The 24,283-nt window shown below is 37.5% G+C and overlaps 1 protein-coding gene across 5 annotated transcripts in view; it reads left to right on the top strand.

Annotated features, from left to right (window-relative positions):
* Nucleotides 1-23,850, top strand: part of C2CD6 (C2 calcium dependent domain containing 6) — a 197,572-nt gene extending 173,722 nt beyond the window's left edge. For 2 of the 5 annotated variants that reach the window (XM_023218905.2, XM_023218915.2), the window contains 3 exons: nt 15,226-15,300; nt 16,443-20,042; nt 23,367-23,659. In XM_023218905.2, the coding sequence (XP_023074673.2) occupies nt 15,226-15,300; nt 16,443-20,042; nt 23,367-23,657 (3,966 nt within the window). In that variant the 3' untranslated portion in view covers nt 23,658-23,659. Of the gene's footprint in view, nt 1-15,225; nt 15,301-16,442; nt 20,043-23,366 lie in introns of all 5 variants that reach the window. The other 3 variants (XM_023218941.3, XM_023218931.3, XM_023218925.2) reach the window with 3 other exon arrangements.
* The last annotated feature ends 433 nt before the right edge of the window (nt 23,851-24,283 follow it).

Here is a 24,283-nt window from a genome sequence, read left to right as displayed (position 1 = left end):
CTGGAGTGCAGTGGTGCGATCTCGACTCACTGCAACCTCCGCCTCCTGGGTTCAATCCATTCTCCTGCCGAGTAGCTGGGACTACAGGCGCCCGCCACAACGCCTGGCTAATTTTTTGTGTTTTTGGGAGAGACAGGGTTTCACCGGGTTAGCCAGGATGGTCTCGATCTCCTGATCTGGTGATCCGCCCGCCTTGGCCTCCCAAAGTGCTGGGATTACAGACGTGAGCCACTGCGCCCGGCCCTGTTATTTGTTATAATCTCTGCCCATATTTACAAATCGGGTTGTGTTTGCTTACTTACATGTGAAAATGTTTTATATGTTTTGGATAACAATACATTATCTATGCTGTTTGTTATTTATGTTTTTTAACTTCTTTGAGGTCAAAGGCATTTTTAAATGTCTATGTGGTCAAATTCGACACCTTTTCCTTTTTGGCTGTTGGTTTATATCTTGTTTAGAAGGTCCTTAGGTGATGTCAGTATTCTCCTAGATGTTTTTCTAGTACTTTTATAGCATATGGTTTTCATGTTTAACTATTTAATCTATCTATGCTTTTTAAAAAAATATGACATAAGAACCTACCAATATCTTTGCTGAAATGGATAGACAATTGTCTCAATGCAATTTATTACATTTTCCCTATAGTCAACTTATTCTTGTCTGTCAGCATGCCTTCCTGAGGGTTTCACCCCTGCCCTAGCCCCAATCCCTAGTGTGGTTAGCAGTCTTGACACTGCCTCAGAGGCTACAAGGATGAGCATATAATTTAATTAAGAATATTAAGACAGGGTGTTCTTATTCTTTTATTTTTATTTATTTATTTATTTATTATTTCTTGAGTCAGTGTCCTGCTTTGTCACCCAGGCTGGAGTACAGTGGTGCAACCTCAGCTCACTGCAACGTCCTCCTCCCAGGTTCAAGCAATTCTCGTGCCTCAGCCTCCTGAGTAGCTGGGACTGCAGGCACACACCACCACACCCGGCTAATTGTTGTATTTTTAGTAGAGACGGGGTTTTACCATGTTGGCCAGGCTGGTCTCGAACTCCTGACCTCAGGTGATCGGTCCACCTTGGCCTCCCAAACGATTACAGGTGTGAGCCACATCCCCTAACCTCTTATTCTTTTAAACCAAGAGCTATCAGTGGTAATTTCCTACCAGATGACAGAGAATGCCTGTAAAAGCCAACATGGAGAGAGAGTGTGCTGATCACATTAAGTCCCTGCAGCTAGCCATATCCATCCCTTAGAATTCCTAGTTAAATGAGCCATTGCGTTTCCTATTTAAAATGAAGTATATTATTTCCAAGGCAAACTTCATAAAATGCATTGATATCTTTAAAATTAAATGTATATATTATACATTAGGGTTGATTATATTTAAAGGTTACCCCATTTGGGGGTAAGGAACAGAAGGAGAAGAGAATAATTGTGATCTAAAACTTGGGAGAGTGCCCAGTTTATAATAGCTGCTCCATATTTTTGTTAAATAGTTACTTAATAAGTGAATGAATGACAAACGAATAGATTCATTTAAAAATTAACAAATACTTTGAGAAGAAAATTAAATAAGATAGTAAAATTTCTAAGCATGAAAATAATGAAAAGTAATTAATTGTTTTTAATCACAGAATTTACTATGTAAAATAACACTATTTGGAGTTTCCACTTAAGTAACAAATAGAACATGGTTTTGGTATAGATAAATCTTATCTCTTTTCATGAGAAAATTGATAAAGTCTTTATCCAGAAGTGGTTTGAGGGGTCTAAGTTTTAGAGCATTTAAAACTGAATGTAAAAATAGACAAGTGACACTACATCAAACTTAAAAACTTCTTGCATCAAGGAAACAATAGAGTGAAAAGGTAATCCATGGAATGGTAGAGAATATTTGCAAATCATATATCTGATAAGGGGTTAATATCCAGAATATATAAGGAACTTCTACAACTCAACACCAACAAAAAACAACACATTTAAAAAATGGAGAGTTCTCCAAAGAAGATATAGAAATGGCCAATAAGCACATGAAAACATGCTCAACACTACAAATCATAAGACAAATGCAAATCAAAACCACAATGAATTATCATCCCCCATCCACTGGGATGGCCTCTATCAAAATAAAAGAAAATAATGTGTTGGTGAGGATGTGGAGAAATTGGAGCCCTTGTGCACTGTTGGTGGAAATGTAAAATGATGCAGCCACTATGGAAAACAATATGGAGGTGCCTCAAAATATTAAAAATAGAATTACCATGTGATCCTATTTCTGATACATAGATATATATCTATTTCTGGGTATATATCTAAAAGAATTCAATTCAAAACAGGACCTTGAAGAAATTTTGCACACCCATGTTTACTGCAGCATTATTCACAATACCCAAGAGGTAGAAACATCACAAATGTCCTTAGATGAACAGATAAGGAAACTGTGGTATAAAAATACAGTGGAATATTATTCAACCTTAAGAAAGAAATCCTGTCACATGCTACAGCATGGATGAACTTTGAGGAATTATGCTAAGTGAAATGAGCCCATCACCAAAGGACAAATACTTCACAATTCCATTGGAGTGGAGATTATGAGCATGATCATGGCTCACTGCCGCCTCGAACTCTGAGACTCAAGCCATCCTTCCACCTCAGCCTCCCAAAGTGCTAGGATTACAGGCATGGGCCACCACACCCAGCTGGGTTTCAGTTTTGCAAGATGAAAAAATTCTTGAGATCTGTTGCACAATAATGTGAATATACTTAACACTATTGAACTGTACATTTAAAAAATGGTTAAGATTATAAAATTAATGTTATGTGTTTTTTAACACAATAAAAGATAAAATGGAAAAAACCCACAATTGTAGGAAATGCAGTCTGTCTTCCTATAATTACTTCAAGTTTGAACTTTGACATCTTCATTTATATCATTTTTAAGTCAACTAATTTAAATAATTAACTGCATTTATACTTTTGAACAGTTTCATATACCTATAAAATTAGAAAATTCCTGCCTTTGGCACCCTTTGACTATTCTGTATTGTCCTATAGTTCTCTCACTTTACATAAAAGGCTTTTATTCTTTGGAGCAAGATAAATCTATTTGTGTCAGCCCAGATACATTTATTTTTAAACTTACATTAGTTTCTATAATTTGCAAGTGAGTCTTGACCATATAGCTCATCTTTTCTGGCTGCTTTGAAATTCAACATATATCCTATGCTAATTTAACATGTGATGTGGTTTGACTCTGTCCCCACCCAAATCTCATCTTGAATTGTAATCCCCACATGTTGGGGGAGGGGTTTGGTGGGAGGTGATTGAATCATGGCAGTGGACTTCCCCCTCGTTCTGGTGACAGTGAGTTCTCACAAGATCTGGTTGTTTGAGAGTGGGTGATACTTCCCCCTTTGCTCGCTCTCTCTCCTGCCACCATGTAAAGAAGGCCTTGCTTCCCCTTCACCATCCGCCATGATTCGAAGTTTCCTGAGGCCCCACCAAGTCATGCTTCCTGTTAAGTCTGTGAAACTGTGAGTCAATTAAACCTCTTTTCTTCATAAATTACTCAGTTTCAGGTAGTTCTTTATATTTGTGTGCAAATGGACTAATACAACATGCTAATTATTATATGCTAATTTCCTTATTTACATGAACTGTTTCAGTATTCTGTTCCATTAATTTTGCCTTTTCTATGCCATTACTGTATAACATTAATTACCATAACTTTAAATTCATTTAATATTGTTAGGGAACACACATATCTGCTTTTTCATCATTTTATTCGTAATTCTTATAAATTCTTATTGATGAAGTATTAGAATCACCTTGAAAGTTCTATAACTCAGATTTTAGTTGGGGTTGCATTGAATTATAGATTGGTGTAGTTTGATATATTTACAAAATTTTCATCCAGGAAAATTCAGTATCCTGTATTTTCTTTATTAATATTTCATAGCTCCTGTTCATTTCTTATTAGATTAATTCTTTAGTATTGGATGGTTTCTGATGTAAATGTGAACGGGATCTTTTTAAGATTACATTTTTCAGGCACTATTTGGATGTGGTGTTATACAATACTATGTGTATATTTGTATGCTGATCTTATATTGGTCCACTTTGCTAAACTCTCTTATTCTTAATTTTTCAGTTCTCTTGAATTTTTTAAAGATAAGTGATCATATCATCCATTAGGCACAGTTTTGTTTCCTGACTTCTAATATTTCTACCTGTTGTTTCTTTTTGTAATCTTGGCTAAACTGCTTATGCAGTATTGGACAGTAGCAGTAAGGAAAAGCATTCTTGTTACAGATTCTAATGAATATTCTATTAGTATCTCAATTTCAAGTGCAATGCATGAGGTAGGAAAGCCGTTTTTTAATCCTATTCCTAGTTTGTTAGAAGATTTATTCGAAAATCAAAAATAGGGTTGATTGGGCTGGGTGCGGTGGCTCATGCCTGTAATCCCAACACTTTGGGAAGCCAGGGCAGGGGGATCATGAAATCAGGAGATCGAGACCATCCTGGCTAACACAGTGAAATCCCATCTCCACTAAAAATACAAAACATTAGCCGTGCATGGTGGCGGGCACCTGTAGTCCCAGCTTCTTGGAAGGCTGAGGCAGGAGAATCGCTTGAACTCGGGAGGTGGAGGTTGCAGTGAGCCAAGATCAGGCCACTGAACTCCAGCCTGGGCGACAGAGCAAGACTCCATCTCAAAAACAAAACAAAACGAAAAAGAATGGGGTTGATTTTTATCAAATACTGACCCCTGTGGAGGAAATTAACAATTTGTCTCTTATAATTTGCTTATATAATGAATTACATGAATAGATTTTCTAATGTTGCACCATCTTTGTATTCCCATATAATTCCTCCTGGGTTATACTACACAGAATTTGCTATAACTTATTTAGGAATTTTGTACATCTATTCATAATGAGATTGACCTAAAAATTTGGCATCATTTACCTGTAAGTGTTGCCTTGGTGTTGTTTTTTGTTTGTTTGTTTGTTTTTGAGACAGAGTCTTGCTCTGTCGCCCGGGCTGGAGTGCAGTGACGCCATTTCGGCTCACTGCAACCTCTACCTCCCAGGTTCACGCCATTCTCCTGTCTCAGCCTCTCGAGTAGCTGGGACTATGGGCGCCCGCCACCACACTGGCTAATTTTTTGTATTTTTAGTAGAGATGGGGTTTCACCGTGTTAGCCAGGATGGTCTCCATCTCCTGACCTTGTGATCCACCCGCCTCGGCCTCCCAAAGTGCTGGGATTACAGGTATGAGCTACTGTGCCCAGCCAGCTTTGTGTTTTTTTATAAGTAGATTAGTTTTTTAAAATAACCTTTTAATTTTGGAATAACTGTAGATTTACAGAACACTTGTAAATATATTAGAGAGTTCCTATATACCCCCATCCACTTTCCTCTGTTGTTAACATCTTAAATTACCATAGTATGTTTGCCAAAACTAAGAAACCAACATTAGTACATTACTATTACCTAAATCTAGACTGAATTTGTCCAATTTTTCCATTAATATACTCTTTGTGTCTCAAGATTCAGTACAGAGTACTACATTGCATTTTGTTGTCATGACTCTCCAGTTTCTTCTGGTTTTTGACAGTTTTTCTGATCTTCCTTGTTTTGTTGTTGTTGTTTTTAACATGACTTTGACAATCTTGATGAGCACTAGCCAGGTATCCTGCAGAATGTCCCCTAAACTGTGTTTGTCTGATGTTTTTTCCACTATTATGTTTGCATTATGAGTTTTTGGAAAAAATACCACAGTGGTGAAGTGCCCTTCTCAGTGCATCCTATCAGGGATTGATGATAGCACATGATGACACTAGGGAAAAAGGCAGCATAAGACTGATTCCTTAGAAAAGTGAACCAGCTGGGGGCCAGGTGCAGTGGCTCACGCCTGTAATCCCAGCACTTTGGGAGGCTGAGGTGGGCAGATCACTTGAGGTCAGGAGTTCGAGACCAGCCTGGCCAACATGGTGAAACCTCCTCTACTAAAAATACAAAAATTAGCCAGGCATAGTAGTGTGCACCTTTAGTTCCAGCTACTCAGGAGGCTGAGGCACGAGAATCACTTGAACCCAGGGGGCAGAGGTTACAATGAACTGAGATCGTGCCACTGCACTCCAGCCTGGGCAACAGAGAGATACTTCATCTCAAAAAAAAAAAAAAAAAAAGTGAACCATTTGAGGAACCCCCAGCTAAATTGGTGTTCCAGTACCAGGGTGACTAGTAACCCTACCCTAGCAGGAAATGAAGGAGAACTGGATATGGGTGTTTACAGTGTGCCTTCACAGGGTATTTCTTTTACCTGGCAGATGGCCTAACGCCTAGTTGTCTGACCTGAGACCAGGGGTTCCTTCACACAGGAAACTTGTTTATACTAGCAGATGCCCCTTAGCTCTTGTCTGACTTGTGTCTACTTTATTTCTCCTTACTGGTGCACTGGCACTAGGAACCTTACCTTATGTTCCCTCCAGCATCCCAGGGAAAGCCTGACGTGGAGTAGCCCCTAGTTCTTCAGATGGAAGGTGCAAATTTTGTATATCACCACAATAGGAAACAAGTTCAAAGATTTTTTACTTACAGATCCTGGGCAAGGAGGGCACAGTGAGTCAGGAAGGCAGTCCTTCAGTCCCTGGGTCATGAGAAGCAGGAATGAAAAGTCAGGCAGAGAGAGAGAGAAGAGCATGTGACAGAGAATAGGGCATAGGTCACTTTAAGTTGGTGGGTAAATTCCTCAATGGTCCATTTAAAGGAAGTGGTGGGAAAGCAGGGAACTCAGTCTGCCAGGTAGGAGAGACACCTCTGAGTTCTAATCTTTGGCTGCCATCTTGAGCTATTTGGGCACGGTGTAGTACTGAAAACTGTGTCAAGAGTGATCAAGCTCTATTTCTGGTGTGAGAAATTTAAACTTGTATTCAAAATGGATGCCGAGGCCACATAAAATTAGAAGAGTTCACTACAGGGACGAAGTGAGCCTTAAAATTGTACTAGTTTACTGCCTGAAGGCAGCAGCACAGGAGCAGGAAGCCAAACAGAGCTTGGAGATCTCATTGGGTTGAGGAGCTAGAGTCTGAAATTTAGCAGACAGAGGGAAACTGGTGGAGTACCAGAAGAGAAGAAACTAGAGGCAAGAAAACTCCAGATAACTGTAAAGAAGTTCCTCTGGAGTCTTTGGCTGAGTACTGATCTAAGCAGAAAATTACTGAAAGCAAGGAAAAGAACCACTGGAAAGATAAGGTAGAAAATTATAGGTACTCACACAGGTACCTCACACAGGTTTCCATATTCTCATCAGCCAGCATGGAAAGACTCATAACACATGACAGTAAGTAGAATCCTTAGAAGGACATCACCTTAGTAGAGAGGCTAAATCAGCCCCTTCTAAAGCTCCACTGAAGGTTTCTCTAGACAACCTTCTACCCAATAAATCTTAAAATATTAGTTGGGTAACTAATTCCAAGTAATTTAAATGTGCATAAGAGCAAAATCAAAACGATTTGAAATTTAAAAAAAAATTATCAATCAACAACATAAAATCCACAATTCCTAACATTCCATACAACATTACCAGGTGTTTGGCCAGGCACAGTGGCTCACACTTGCAATCCCAGGACTTTGGGAGGCTGAGGTAGGAGGATTGCTTAAGGCCAGGAGTTCAAGACCAGCCTGGGCAACAAAGCAAGACCCTGTGTCTACAAAATAAATGTTTAAAATTAGCCAGGTGTGGTGGTGCACACCTGTAGTTCCAGCTACTCAGGAGGCTGAGGCAGTAGGATCACTTGAGCCTAGGAGTTAGAGGCTGCAGTGAGCTGATTTTGCAACTGCACTCCCACTTGGGTGACAGAGTGAAACTCTGTCTCTTAAGATTAAATTAAGTTTTAAAATTACCAGGTATGCCAGGAATGTGTGCCTGAAGTCCCAGCTACTCAGGAGGCTCAAACAGGAAGATCATTTGGGCCCTGGAGTTTGAATCCAGACTGAGCAACGTAGTGAGACCTAGTGTCTAAAAAATGAAATCATAAAATGTATTTTTAAAAAATACTGGGCATATAAAAAAGCAATAAAATGTGACTCATTATGTAGGGAAAAATCAAATAATAGAAAAAGATCCTGAAATGACATCAATGATAGAACAGGCAGAGAAGGATGTTAAGAGAGCCATTATAAATATAGTTCATACATTCAAGAAGGTAGAGGAAACATGAGTGTGATGAGGAAAAAAATAGAGGGGATAATTAACCCCAAAGGAATTTTTAGAGATAAAAAATATCTAAAATAGTAACCTTTAAGAGATTAACAACATATTAGATGCTTCAGAAGGTAAGATCAGTGAACCTGAAGACAGAGGATTAGGAGCTACACAAAAATGAAACACAAATAGAAAAAAAAAAACAAGTATCACATGTGAAAGTACTAAGTGGTATAACACACATGTAATTGGAGTCTGGGAGGGGAACTGAAAAACGATTTGAAGAAAATGGTCAAAATATTTTTAAGTTTGATGAAAACTATAAACCCACATATCTGAGAAGCTTAATAGATTCCAAGGGAATGAACCTAAAGAAAACCATGTGAATAATCAAATTACTAAGAACCAGTGATAAAGAGAAACCTTTACTCAGAGGGGCAAAAGGTACATTATTTACAGATTTAAATAAGAAATATTTACAGAGGAAGAAATAAAAACAGACTTTTATTTTATTTTATTTTATTATTATTTTTTTGAGATGGAGTCTCACTCTGTCGCCCAGGCTAGAGTGCAGTGGCACGATCTTGGCTCACCACAACCTCCACCTCCCAGGTTCAAGCGATTCTCCTGCCTCAGCCTCCCGCGTAGCTGGGATTACAGGCGTGTGCCATGATGCCCGGCTAATTTTTGTATTTTTAGTAGAGATGGGGTTTCACCATGTTAATCAGGCTGGTCTCAAACTCCTGACCTCATGATCCACCCACCTCAGCCTCCCAAAGTGCTGGGATTACAGGCATGAGCCACTGCTCCCGGCCCAGACTTCTTATTAGACTGTGAAAGGCAGAAGACTATGGGATGACATCTTTACAGTAATGAAAGAAAATGAAACCTGTTTACCTAGAATTCATCTTCAAAACAGTTGAAACATTTTTTGGAGTTTGTATTCACCCTTTCTCCATCTGCTTCTAAGTACAGCAGCACTGTTGGTCTTGAGCAGTGGGAGCCTAGTTCCCAATTCCGTTCATGGAACTGGAGGGAACATAGTTTTATTTGCAACTTATTGTATATGTCTGTTCTAAGCTGGCTGGAGGATACCTGAAGGATGGGCTTGCTTGTCTCTATCTCACATAACATGGAATGAGGGCAGGAAAAGCAGTGAGCAATATTCATAAAAGCTATCTGGGGACTAAAAATCCACAGATAACTGGGTCAAGAGATTAAATCTAATTTCTTCACTTCTTATAAGTCTATTCAAATTGTCTGTTTCTACTTGTGTTAGTTTTGGTAATTTGGCTTTTTTAAGAGATGTGTTTATTCCATCTAAGTTATCCAACTTGTTGGTGTATAAATGTTCATAGTACTCTTATAATCCTTTTGTTTCTGTAAAATCAGTAATAATATCCCACTTCCATTTCTGATCTTAGTAGTTTGAGTCTTTCTTTTTTTCTTAATCATTTTAGCTATAAAGGTTTGTAAATTTTGTTGATCTTTACAAAGAACCATCTTTTGGTTTAATTGATATTCTCTATTGTGTTTCTGTTCTCTATTTTATTTACCTCCACTCTAATCTTTATTATTTCCTTCCTTCTTTTAGCTTTAGGTTTAGTTTGCTGCTCTTATTCTAATGTATGCATTATGGAATGTATACATAGTTCCTTAACATAAAGGTAGGTTGTTAATTTGAGATCTTTCTTTCTTTTTTTTTTTTTTTGAAACAGAGTTTCGCTCTTGTTGCCCAGGCTGGAATGCAATGGCACGATCTTGGCTCACTGCAACCTCTGCCTCCTGGGTTCAAGCAATTCTCCTGCCTCAGCCTCCTGAGTAGCTAGGATTACAGGCATGTACCACCACGCCCAGTTAATTTTGTATTTTTAGTAGAGACGCGGTTTCTCCACATTGGTCAGGCTAGTCTTGAACTCCCGACCTCAGGTGATCTGCCTGCCTTGGCCTCCCAAAGTGCTGTGATTACAGGCGTGAGCCACCATGCCCAGCCTGAGATATTTCTCTTTTTTAATGTAAATGCTTACAGCCATAAATTTCTCCCCTTAGCGCTGATTTTTCTGTGTCCCTTAAGTTTTGGTATGTTGTGTTTTCATTTGTCTCAAGGTATCTCCTAATTTTTCTTGTAATTTCTTCTGTGACACGTTGGGTTTTTTTGTTTAATTTCCAAATGTTTGTGAATTTTCTAATTTTCTTCTATTACTGATTTCTAGCTTTATTCTACTTTAAGAATAAATTTCAGTATGCGTAGAAGTTTTTCAGTTAAGAATAATGTTTAACTTGATTAAACATGATTAATCATGTTAATGATTAACATGAGTTAATCATGAGTAACATGTTAAGCATGAGTAACAAAAACTTAGAAACAGTGCCTTAAATCGTAATATTGTGGTTTCATGATGTCATCAGGGGCCCAGATTCCTTTTCTTTATGGACAGCCATCCTCAGCATGAGCATGTTACTGAAGGGTAACACCAAATGGACTTTTTATCTCCAGGCATCACATGCATTCCAGGCTGGAGTGCAGCGATGTGATCTCCACTCACTGCAACCTCCACCTCCCAGGTTCAAGTGATTCTCCTGCCTCAGCCTCCCAAGTAGCTGGAACCACAGGCGTGTGCCACCATGCTCAGCTAATTTTTTGTATCTTTAGTAGAGACAGGGTTTCACCGTGTTAGCCAGGATGGTCTCGATCTCCTGACCTCGTGATCCACCCGCCTTGGCCTCCCAAAGTACTGGGATTACAGGTGTGAGCCACTGCACCTGACCGTCGGCCTCTGTTTTAAGATACTCTCTCAGCAACTTCCAATTATGTCCGGTTGGCCAAAATTTTGTCACATGGCCACTCCTGTCTGCAAAGGAGGCTAGAAGATGTAGCGCTTTTGATAGGGGACATTGCTGCCCCTTAAAAAAATGTAAGTTCTTGAGATAATACATTTTAGGAAGGCAACTAGCATTCTCTGTCACAGGGAGCAAGAGACTACTTAGGATACCACTGCTTGGGGAAACATGATGGTGGCTTGTTCTATAGTAGTAGGGGGGTTGATGGGAAAAGGTGATTGGATATATATACACATAATTATATATATAACATATATATATCCAATATATATTAATATCTAAATTATATGCATATAATTTTTTTTAGACAGGGTCTCACTCTGTTGCCCAGGCTGGAGTGTAGTGGTATGATCATACCTCACTGCAACCTCCCACTCCCAGGCTCAAGTGATCCCCCACCTCAGCCTCCTGAGTAACTGGGACCATAAGCTGCACCACCACACCTGGCTAATTTTTTGTAGTTTTTGTAGAGACAAGGTTTTTCCGTGTTGCTCAGGCTGATCTCAAACTCCTGGACTCAGGTGATCCACCTGCCTCAGCCTCCCAAAGTGCTGGGATTACAGGTCTGAGCCACCGCGACTGGTCATACTTGATCTGCTTTGAAGGCAGCAGCCACAGGACTTAATGCTGGGTTAGTTACGGAAAGAAGAAGGAGAGGAATAAAAACTCTTAGGTTTCTGGCCTAACAATTCCAGAGATAGAAGCATCATCAACTGAGAAGAGGAAAAACAGAAAGCCTAAGGGTTTTCTTTTTTGGGAGTGTGGTGCCTAATCTAAAATTGTATTTTATATACATTAAATTTGAGATAATTATCATACAGCTAAAGGGAACTCAATATTCTCTTGAATATCTCTGAGCTATTTAGAATCTTTTCCAAGGGTCACCCTCCTCCTACATTCCTCAGAAATATTTCTATTTACTCAAGAGTGAGTTCCATTTGTTCTTATTGATTCTTCACTTACATATATCAATTTTTCTCATGTACATGATAAACTTCGTTTTATGTTTATAAATGGAGGGGTATGTTGATTGTATAGGTATGCTCTGTCCATGTGCTGGGCAGGCTTCCCTAGAGGGTGTGTAGGGATGAAAGATGGTGGGTAGGATCACTGAGTTCTCTACATTTCCAAAGAACCAGTGTGTTTCCTGGATGGAACTCCCTTTTTTTCAAATCCCCTTTTAGTTTTCTCATTTGGAAGTGTGAGTCTCAGCAGTCCTTACTCTGCTTCCCTGTCAAGGCCCAAAACTTATACCTCTGCATAGGAATATGCCATATTCTCCTTAGAGAACAGTTTTTTGATGTTTGGGAGAGTGACTGGGGAAAGACAGTGCTGCCAGCAGTGTTTGATCTGTGTGCACAGAGAAAGAAAGGGGTGAAAATGAAGGGTCCGAGAGGTCTAGCTGTTTCAAATGCAGCTCTTTAATAGCTATGGACATTCCCGTGATCTGATTTTCTTTGTGTGTGCTGAGTGTGATGGTTAATATTAGGTGTCAACTTAACTGGATTGAGAGATGACTAGAGGGCTGGAAAAGTATTGTTTCTGGGTGTGTCTGTGAGGGTGTTGCCAGAGGAGACTGACATTTGAGGCGGTGGACTGGGAGAGGAAAACCCACCCTCAATGTGGGTGGGCACTGTCCAGTTGCTGCCAGCTCAGCTAGAACAAAGCAGACAGAGGAAGAGGGATGAGCTTGCTTGCTGAGTCTTCTGGCTCACTCCCTCTTCCCTTGCCAGATGCTTTGCTTCCTCTCCTCCTGCCCTGGGACATCAGACTCCAGGTTTTTCAGCCTTTGGACTCTGGGACTTGCAGTAGCGGTCTCCAGGGGGCTTTCAGGCCTTCAGCTACAGACTGAGGGTTGCACTGTTGGCTTCCCTGGTTTTGAGGCTTTTGAACTTGGACTGAGCCACTACTGGCTTCTCTCTTTCTCCAGCTTGCAGATAGCCTATCGCAGGAATTCGTTGTGTAATCATGTGCGCTATTCTCCCTAATAAACTCCCTTTATATATACATATATCCTGTTGGTTCTGTCCCTCTGGAGAACCCTGATTAATACACTGACTTGGAATGTATTGCTTCTCAGGCCCCCCTGATTTTACATCTCTAATAACTATTGTTTAAGGTTATGATTTTTCTGATTGGGGTTTTCCATTAAGTCAATTATATCTACTCTCATATTTTCTGAATTTTCTCAAAGTTCTAGATCCTGGTAGCTCACCTTACTGATTTCCAGTATTGCCGTGGTTCTTTCTTTGTGAAATAATATTTTCTGTTAACGTACTGGCACCTTGGGAGACAGGAGAGTAGACTCACATGTTAAGTCTACCATCTTGAAGCTCCTGTATTGATTTGTTAAATTGTCTTTTCCTAGCTTCCTAACATGCATACCTAGAGCATTCCCCCAATATTACTTTACTGAAGCTTTTATTTATGAAAGTATTATATGTTCATCTAATCAATACTACCCAGTTAAACAGAGTAAAAGTTAATAGCATCCTCCTTCCTCTCCTCCAGAGCTACTCCCGTGAGAAAACAATGTAAGCATTTTGAAACCATTCACACATTTGTCCATGCTTGTAGTAGGGGGGATTTTTTGTTTGCTTTGTTTGTTACAAAAATGAAATTATATTTTTCTACTACTTGTTCTTTCACTTGTTTATCATACGTTTCTTTTTTAGATTTTTCTATTAAATTCATTTAAAGCAATAAACTTTCAAATGTTATAATGTCAACTGTGTTTAAGAGAGATTTGGGGGAAATTTAAGCAAAGAAAAACAAAAGGAACAAAAGAATAGGTATGGAAGTACAAGATGTATGTCAAGAATTCAGAGTTAGACACATTTGGCTGGAGGAGGGGAACCATACTGGCAAATATTGAGAAACTTGTAGAGACAATACAGAGTTGGTGTGTGAGGACAATGAGTGGGAAGCCACTGAGGCTTTAAGAATAGGGTCATTTATTAACTGCTTAATGTTAATTAAACCTTAAAACAACCTAAAAGCATCTCTAATAAAAATGTTACTCATTGAATTGTTATTTTACTTACTTTAGTCCATAGTGAACCCTCTACAGACTAAAGGAGGTAATGTATAGGAAAGTCATTTGAAGTACCAAGTGTTGTGTAAAGAGATGTGTCACGTTTTCTCTCTGTATGAGCTGGCAGTGTGGATGCACATTCTGATGCTTCTAAAGCCACTCATTCTCCCTCACTGCTATCAGGATTGTGTGAGGAACTGAGTACCCAATGAAAACTTTGGACACCTAGGATTTAAGCTACTAATCACCTGGGTAACTTGGGACGAGAAACTTCAGCTTCAGATTCTGTGTAAAATAAGAACCAGAACTAGATTATCTCCAAAACACTTCCATTTCTAAAAATTCAATGGTTCTGTGATCCTGTAATGGTTCTCACTCATCTTGATTTAATACTCAAGTATTTCTTTAGGGAGTTTTACATCTTCATTTAACAGTGACAGGTTGATAATCACTGAAAATGCTATCTATGGCTGGGCGCGGTGGCTCATGCCTGTAATCCCAGCACTTTGGGAGGCCAAGGAAGACGGATCACTTGAGGTCAGGAGTTCAAGACCAGCCTGGCCAACATGGCAAAACCCTGTCTCTACAAAAAATATAAAAATTAGCCAGATGTGCTGGCACATGCTTGTAATCCCAGCTACTCAGGTGGCTGAGGCACAAGAATCGCTTGAACCCAGGAGGCAGAGGTTGCAGTGAGCCAAGATCACACCACTGCACTCTGGCCTGGGCAACAGAGCAAGACTGTCTCGAAATAATAATAAATAAATAAATAAAATGCTATCTCAATATAATATGAGCTGCCATGTATTGTCTAAAGGCATCTCACAGCCTTTTAAAAATCAGATTACATTTCTTCTGACAATTCTATTTTATTTTTACTTTTGTTTCTGCTTGAAGTTGCTGTGCATTATTCTGAGTTTACAGATTCAATAGGGTGACTATTATAATACCAAAGAAGCCAATATTTCACATATATAATATTATACGTATACAGATTTCTTTCATAATTGGCAAGGTATAGTTGTTATGCTAAAAATATTTAGGTTTAAAAATTTTATACCTTTAATAACTATTGCAAGAATAAAATGATCTTGATACTCTTACAAGTAATCTAAAATTAGAACTTCTTTTTTTATAAGGTGGCTTTTTCACCAAAAGAATATAATTCACCATCTTTCAGACCAGAATATATAGAATTCAAACCAAAATTTCAGGTGAGTCCTGAATTATTCTATCCCAGTATCATTATACTTAATTACTAGGTTTCTTCAATACTTTAATCAATAGTTCTAAAAAGCTACTCATTAGAAACACCTGGCTATCGTAAAAAATACACATTCCCAGTCCATTTCTGACCTAATGAATCTCAACCCAGAAACAGAACCTGGGAATTTGTATTTCTCAAAAAGGAAAACAAAAAAATAAAAATACTAAGGGGATTCTTAATTTGTCATCTGGGTATCCACTAGAATTTGAAAACCAGTTATAATAAGTTGCATCCATTAAAAATAATTTTGAACTACTAAGTAGAAATAAAATAAGACAAATACTAGGCCGATTCTTTCACATTTAGCTTTTTTTTAGTTAGATAACACAGAAGCATGAAAAAAGAGTTTCAATAACAATTTTTATTCTGAAGGCTGTTTCAATGATAGAAGAGCCTGATCCCAAAGCTAAAAAGCTGCTTATGAATATTACACTGAAATTTTACTGTAATCCTGAGTTTTCTATATGGGTCTCCCTTATCCATTTCTGAGGCATTATACAGTATGCATCAAAAAGCAAGATTAAACTGTGACATGTTAAGGACTGGGTGGAGCTCATTATCATTGTTGAAACCCTCAGACTTAAAGGCAGATGATATATGCCCCTAAGTCAGTTTTCAGAGAATATTTGATACTTTTCATGAGTTTCATTTCAGTGCTTTTCACTACTTGCTTGAATTTTAAAAAATATTTCCTACATTGCTATGAATGTAGCAAATATTTAGGTAGATGAGACTTGGATCCTGATGTTAGCCACTGTCTAAGGAAATGAAGCTAACACTAGAAATTAAGTTCTTAACAATAAGCTATTTATGGGTGGCTTTTTAAGTATTTAAAAATATTCTAAGTAGCAAAAAGCACTTGGACACAAAATAGCATCAGAATTAAGAATTTGAAATTTTTCCATTAAAATATTTTATTTCAATTTCAAATATTTTAAAATAATTAAAGTTGATTTTCTCCCTTTGTGGAGGGTAGGAGAGTGAATAGATATATTGACAGATTGCTCAAAGAAAATTAACTAGAAAATGTATAATAAATTCAAAATCATTGCTACCAAATGTCTTACCTTTTTTTTTTTAACATTGCAGTTTCAGAAAGTCAACAAGAACGGTTTTGATCCTTTTCTAAGGAATATAAACAAAATGTCAGTCAGAAAAAGAAAAGATCAAGATATGTACAAACGTAGAAACATTTTAGGTGCAGAGGTTATAGAGCACGAAGACCAGGATCCTCCTTATCCAGCACAATCAAAAACTGCAGGACCTGCTAATAAAACCTGGGCCCATGACCCTAATATCTTCACAACAAAGACGTCAGAAACTGAGAATAAGTTAGCCCCTGACCCTACTGTCAATACGATAAAGGGTTTAGATACAAAGAATAATTTAAAAGAAAATCTACCAAATGTATCTTTACCAAGTTTCAAAGGAGAATCATCAAGGGCTGGAAATGTACATGCAAATACATGTCACCTCTCGAAGTCTTTAAATTTTACCCCACAGATAGAATATTTAAAACAATCAATAATACTCAAGTCAATTTTAAGTAAAAATCTGCAAGACCTTTCAGACAAATTATTTTCTAAACCAGAAGTTAGTATGAACAGTGAAGCAAGAGAGAAAAGTAGTTCTCTACTTATAAGCATTCATGATAAATCATCAAGTAGTATGGAAGACAACGTATTGGGAAAAAAACAAGATTTAGACAACTGGCTTTCAGAAAAAGACATTTTAAATTCAAAGACTACTTTAAGTCAAATAATTAAAAATATTCCTGTGGATTTATTTTCAGAAGGTAGTCAAATAATTGAAAATATTCCTGTAGATTCACTTTCAGAAGGTGATCAAGTAATTAAAAATATTCCTGAATATTCACTTTCAGAACGGGGTCAGATAATTAAAAATATTCCTGCAGATTCATTTTCAGAAGGTGGACCAGGACAATCTCCGGAGGTAGAAGAACATGTCTCTAAAACACACTTCGAAGCAGATGAGAGAGATTTTCCAATTAAAAAAAAGAGTAGTATCAAAAAGAAACATTTAATAAGTGAAGTACCTAACTCCAAATCAGGTTCAGGTGGCACTGTACATGACTACATTGTGAGGCAAATATTCGCTGCACCAATATTCTCAGAATTGGAGATAGAAGTGAAAGAGCCAAGTGAAACACCAATGAACTTGGAAACTCAATTACCTACAACTTGGAAGAGAAGTTTGTCATCACTACTTAATGAAGTTCTACTTCATGAAGATAATGCTGATAAAATAGAATTGCCACAGCCCAGATCTGCTATAAGCCAGATAATGCAAGCATTTCCTATAGATACACTTTTAGAATCTGGGATAATCAAAGTGATAGAATTAGATAAAGAACGCCATAAGAGTTCTTTGCTGGGTACAGGGATCACTTCTCCTAAAGGAAAGCTGAAGGATTCCCAAGAGTATTATTCAGAAATCAGAAGCAAGACAGAACCTCTTTCTGAGCAGAATATACCCATCATTCCCAAAGACACTACTTCTGTTAGTAGAGTTGAATTCATACAGGAAGACCAAAATATGTTCCCACAAGATTCAAGTTATTATTCAATAGCAAATAAAGAACTGGATTTGCCAAGAAATGGTCAGAGGCTTGGTAAAGATGAAAATGACCTCAGTTCTACTTTAGAAAGTTTAACTAACTCATTAATGGATAAACTTAATGAATCAGATGAAATAATGTTAAAATCCTTTTTAAAAAACATCCTCAATGTTTTTTTCAAATATAATCAATCTGAAAGAAGAGGACAACCAGAAAGAGAATTAGAAAGACTAATTCAACCTTCTTTTACAAGTGACACAGAACACCTTAAAGAAATCCAAGAGAATTTTGATAAAGTAGACAAATTAGACAGAAAACATATTTTGAGTCCAAAGTTGCGTGTGTTTCTAGAAGAACTCTCAGAGTCAGAAGTAAAAAATTTAAAATCTGAATTAAGTAAACAAATCCAGCATTACCTTGTAGAAAGACTTTCAGAATCAGGACATATCACCAAGGAGGACTTACCAAAAATCTACCGAAATCTGTATCTGATGAATGAGAAGGCAGAGCAGAAAGGGCCAAACAGTTTTCAGGGGAAATATTCCGAAACTGTGAAAGAAATCATGTCTTTTGTCAAAAATTTCAATCATCATTTCATAGATAAACATTTAGAAATAAAGCTAAGGTCTTTTTTAAATGAGATTCTCCAAAACTATTTCCTAAAAAACATTTCAGAAAGCAGTTTATTTAATGAGACAGAATCTGAGACTATATACCCAAATATGTCTTCTCTAAGGACTAAAAGTGTCTCACTTTCTTTTCACGAACTGCAAGAAGATATTTCAAAGGGGAGTTTTGGGAGAAGGTTTGAAATAAACATGAAATATCCTTTAAGTAAATCTCTACAAAACTATCTGATAGCTTTATCAGAAAATGAATTATTACATCTAAAAGCTGATTTAAGCAAACACCTCCAGGGTCTTTTTATAGAAAAACTTTCAAAATCAGGACTAGTGACAAAAAGGCAATTAGAAGGGATCAACCAGCATATAAATTTGCTTAATTCTAGTTCTATACCATTAAAATATATGAAGACACATTTACCTTTTAGAGATGACCATCACTTTGTGGAGAAGCATTCAGAAAAGCAAAATAAATATTCAAGAATTGTTCAACAAACCACTTTACAAACGGTTTCTGAGGATAAACTTAGAGAAACAGAATTGATTCGAGAGAAAGAAAAGAAATATTTTCCCTTACAGAATTTAAAAGAAAATTCATCTTTAATTAGGGAACAGAAAAGTTATTACACTAAAGAAGAAGCTAAAACACCAAGTTTAATCAAAGTACAACCTTCTTCCAATAAAAATATCCAGGCAAATCCATTAAATAATTCATCAGAAACACTTACAGATACACTACTTAAGAAACTAAGGAAAGAACATGTATTTATGCAGCTTCCTCAAGCAAAAAATTCTGTTCATAAAACAGAGATTCAAGACCCATATAGTTGGGGTGGTAAATCAAAAATAACTCAATCAAAAGCTTGGTGTGACAGGACACAGAAAATGAAGTCCCTTGATAGAAAGGAGCATGTAAACATCTATAAATGGACTGTTCAGGAAAAACCTGAAGCAGTATTAACATCATATCCAAGAATTCCTAATGCCAGAATGCCAAGGGAAGATGAGTACGTAAACAGACCTACTTTTCCTTCCTGGCAAACTAGCACTTTAATTCGTTTCAATACAGAGACTGAGGAAAAATCAAAATTAGAAGACCAGTATTGTCAAAGACTGAAAGGAAATAATAACAATAATAAAAAGCATTTAGTAACATTTGCACAATACAAAACAGAAATACAAACTTTTTATATAAAACCAGATGAAATTTGCAGTGAAAAATGTGCCAAGTTCCCTGAAATACAGTCATTCCAATATAAAGATGTAGAAAATGAGAAAAACTCGAAACCATCCGTCTTCCCAGAATTATTTAAGAGAGAAGATCTAAAACCCAAGGTCCGAAAAGAAAAAGACCGTGTCGCCAAACCAAAAAAGTCATTTAATAAGATAGTCAGGATACTACCAACCACACTGCCCACCACAAGAATTCACCTAAAGAAGTCTGTTCCAAGGACACTGCTTCACTGGACTGCAAGAACTACTATACATGTAATGATGTTTTTCTAAGTCTTCTACTTCTGTATTTGGCAAAGTTCTGGCAATAATTTAGGGTGTGTGTATCTGCATCCAACTGTGTGTATAACCTTAATTACCCCCAAGACATACAGACCTCCAATTTAAAAATTCCTCTGAAAGGCCGGGCGCGGTGGCTCACGCCTGTAATCCCAGTACTTTGGGAGGCCGAGGCGGGTGGATCACGAGGTCAGGAGATGGAGACCATCCTGGCTAACATAGTGAAACCCCGTTTCTACTAAAAATACAAAAAATTAGCCAGGCGTGGTGGCGGGCGCCTGTAGTCCCAGCTACTTAGGAGGCTGAGGCAGGAGAATGGCGTGAACCCGGGAGGCGGAGCTTGCAGTGAGCTGAGATTGCGCCACTGCACTCCAACCTGGGCGACAGAGTGAGACTCCGTCTCAAAACAAAACAAAACAAAACAAATCAAATCAAAAAATTCCTCTGAAACTTAAGTATCACCTCACCTGATTCAAAATGCAATCACAAAATCAGGGAGACTGTTAACACACCTACTACCTTTTTATGAAATAAACAATGGAAACCCTTCCTCCCAACCCACCATCTGGGACATGAATTAGAAAAAGGTGTCCTCTTCCTCTGGGCAGATTCTCCCAGCTGACACAGCCGAGAGTCAGAGTACATAGTCCTGATTGTGGGAAACTGCCTGGATTTTAGCCCTGACTAAAATTAGTACAACTATTGGCTGTGGCCAGATACTGTGGAAACATAGCTGACATTTTCTTTTCATAGAGATTAACTACAACTATTAGAGGTTTGTTTTTTTTTTTTTTTTTCACATAGCCGAATTATCTTTGCTTCGGTTAAACAAATATGAAGCTCCTATGTGCCAGTTATCTGGCTGAAAATTAGGGATATGTAAAATTTACAATCCATTGGATTATGAATTGCAAGAATTTAACTTCTAGTCTTTTCTTTTTTCACCACCATGCTATATCATGTGCTGAGAAACTTGAGAATTCAAATATATTTTTAATATTAACATAAAATGATTAGGAGGCCAGGCTCGGTGGCTCACGCCTATAATGCCAGCACTTTGGGAGGCTGAGGCAGGGGGATCACTTGAGGCCAGGAGTTTGAGACCAGCCTGACCAATGTGGTGAAACTCCGTCTCTACTAAAAGTACAAAAATTAGCTGGGTGTTGTGGTGCATGTCTGTAATCCCAGCTACGTGAGAGACTGAGGCACGAGAATCGCTTGAACCCAGGAGGCGGAGGTTGCAGTGAGCCAAGATGGCGCCACTGCACTCCAGCCTGGACAACAGAGCAAGAGCCGTCTCCAAAAAAAAAAAAAAAAAAATTAGGAAAGTAAATCTGCGACTAGACTTTATACAAATCATTCTAAAGCAAATTTAAAATCTAAAATGGAAGGGACTTTTAATTTTCTGAATCACTGGTCTTCCCTGTAGTATGCATAACAGGCATGATCCATAATTGGAAAAACTGCTAAGTAAATATGAGTAGGTAAAACTCACATTAAATTGATACTTTGATGTGCATAATTCTCCCTTTGAGAAAATAAATCTAATTTCTGCATAAGTATTTTGATTTTATTTTCCACAGTAAAGCAAACTATTTGCTTTATAGTAGCAGGGTAAATATCATATAGCTATATATTATACATGCTATATATTATACAATTAAATATTAACTATATAGTGGCAGGGTAAAAATATCAGCTTATATTTTCAATTTGGGATTTTTCTTTTCTATCTAAATTCTGAAATTTAGTATTGACAGGGTGAGTGTTTGTATATATACACATGTGTCTACACACTTGGAAAAAAGATAGAAGATGGGGTCATAGTTTTCAAAGAGGATTTTCTGATTTTTTTTAAGACAAATGGAATTTTTAATACAACTTTTCAAGCAAAGTAAGAAATTGCGTTTATGTTAAATGATATAAGATTATATAGGATCTCAGAACCCTCATCCTAAGAGGAGGCAAGGGAGATAGAGTTATCTTTATTTCTCTTGGTTAAACCAACTGTGTTCCTAAACTTTCCTCTAATAGATAATTGAGTGGTAAGAGGGCATTTTTCAGATGATCAGAACAACTTACTCATCTGATTTTCTAAAATTCAGGAATCTCCCGAAGGAATCAAGACAAAAGAGAGAGAGAAATTGAGTCGTAGGAGCACCTAGAAAAGTGACCAGTGGCCTGGGTCTCCATGCCCTTTCACTGCCACTCCAGTAATGGGTTATATCAGCTGTGAAGGAAAATTATGTGTTACTCACTAACATAGCATAAATTATCGCAGTGTGGCTTCCCTAATTGTCTTGTGTACATAAGAGGGAAGAGGAAGAATGTTTTCTTGCCTCCTTCAAAGTCAGGCAAAAATGTTAAATAGGTAGAATTTATCTTTAGACTCATTATACATTCTTTTTTGTAAATCTTTTTCTGACTGCCTAATTCTTATTAGTCCTGCCCAATGTTCCCTGACCCCCAGTTCTATTAATCCATCCCCACCTGTGTTCAAATCAAGCCGCCCATTCCCTGGTGTGGCTATCTTTGCAAAGTATTATGAGATGAGCTACTCAAACTGCTGAGGAAATTGTTTACCCTAATTTGAGGATAACTACTAGATTCATACCTTATATAGCTATATAATAGAAAATTTGAAAAAGAATCATTTATTATGGTATATATCCTTCCAGTTATTTTACTGAATGTTTTACTTGTTTACTCAGAGTATACATGCAATTTTTTATTTTTAATGTAAACATTACAATCATATTCTTGGATGTGGCACACACACGCTCCCTCTCTCTGTATGTATATAAATTAAAGATGGTTATTAAAGGATGAAAGATCAAATTCTGGATGACATAAAAAGTAAAATATAAGAGTTCATAATTTATATTTGGGGTCAGGGAGATTTTGGTGGAGAGAAATTACAAAGTAATCTGGCCAGCATTGCTTAGGAGTCTGTCCCCTGAGGTCAGCTCTCAAGTTTTTCAGGTTTCTAGCTTCTTATCTTCAATATCTTTTGAAATAACGGATCCTTTGTAACAGTAAGATCTTTTTAAAGCATGGTTTCTAGCATAGTATCTAGCACAGTATCTAATGGGAGGCATGGGTGTAGGGTCTGAATTTAGAGACTGCCTAAGAAACATCCAATGTTTTCATTCTTTGTCTTTAACTGTTGCTATTATAAACTTTAGTCCTTGTATGTTTTTCTTTTTTCTTTTGACCATCCATGTCAGAAGTCCTTGTAAATTTAAAACCTACTTTTAAGAAACCTAATTTACCAATCTGATCTTTTATTTTATTATTTAGGATTGTTCAGATAGATTTGAGGATTTACATGACATGACCTCATTTATACACTTTAAAAAAGTAAAATCAAGATCAAGGCTTTTAGGAAAAAGCTCAGATGATATCTATAATCATGCCAGACACTCTGCAAGACCATATACTGCTCCGGAGGTTAACAAGCAACGAGAGAGCTGCAGTAGAAAGTTTACAAGTCGTCGAATGGTTTCATCAGGCTTAGTTCATGTAAATGATAAAACATCATATTGTGAAATGCAAAAAATGCGGCCAAAAAAAATTAAAAGAGGATATTGAAATATGTTCGCTCATTTGTGTTATTATAAAACATGTTTAACTTAGAATGATATGTGAGACCAGCAGTCAGAATATTATTTCTCCACTAACAAAATGGTTTGGAGATCTCTTCTTAATTGTGTGACAGAAGTCAGCAACCAAATTTCATCTGGTTAGAACCATTTTGTTTTGAGTAAAATGAAAAACAAACACATTTGATATAAATGTGTTTTCGTTCATGAACCTTAGGGAACAAACCCAGAAATGCGTGTTTAGTTTATATTCATGAACAAAGTTTTATTTCTCAGTTTTTACTTTTTCCACTATATAATATCACTCCAATTTGGTTTTCTCTGACTTCTCCAACCTTTGTTACACTGTAAATTATCCCTTTCTACCCAGTTTTCAGGTGATTTGTGGTTACCAATGTGTGCAGCCTTTTGTTATGAATATATACTTTTAGGCCAGGCACCATGGCTCATGCCTGTAATCCCAGCACTCTGGGAGGCCAAGGCGAGTGGATGGCTTGAGCCCCGGAGTTCTAGACCAGCCTGGGCAACATAGCGAAACCCTGTCTCTACAAAAAATCAGCTGGGCGTGGTAGCACGCCTGTGGTCCCAGCTACTGAGGAAGCTGAGGTGGAAGAA

This window comes from Piliocolobus tephrosceles, chromosome 11 (assembly GCF_002776525.5).
Source record: "Piliocolobus tephrosceles isolate RC106 chromosome 11, ASM277652v3, whole genome shotgun sequence".
Classification (NCBI taxonomy): Eukaryota; Metazoa; Chordata; class Mammalia; order Primates; family Cercopithecidae; genus Piliocolobus; species Piliocolobus tephrosceles.
The sequence above is the reverse complement of the archived record's forward strand: the minus strand, read 5'-3'. Positions and strand labels throughout refer to the sequence as shown.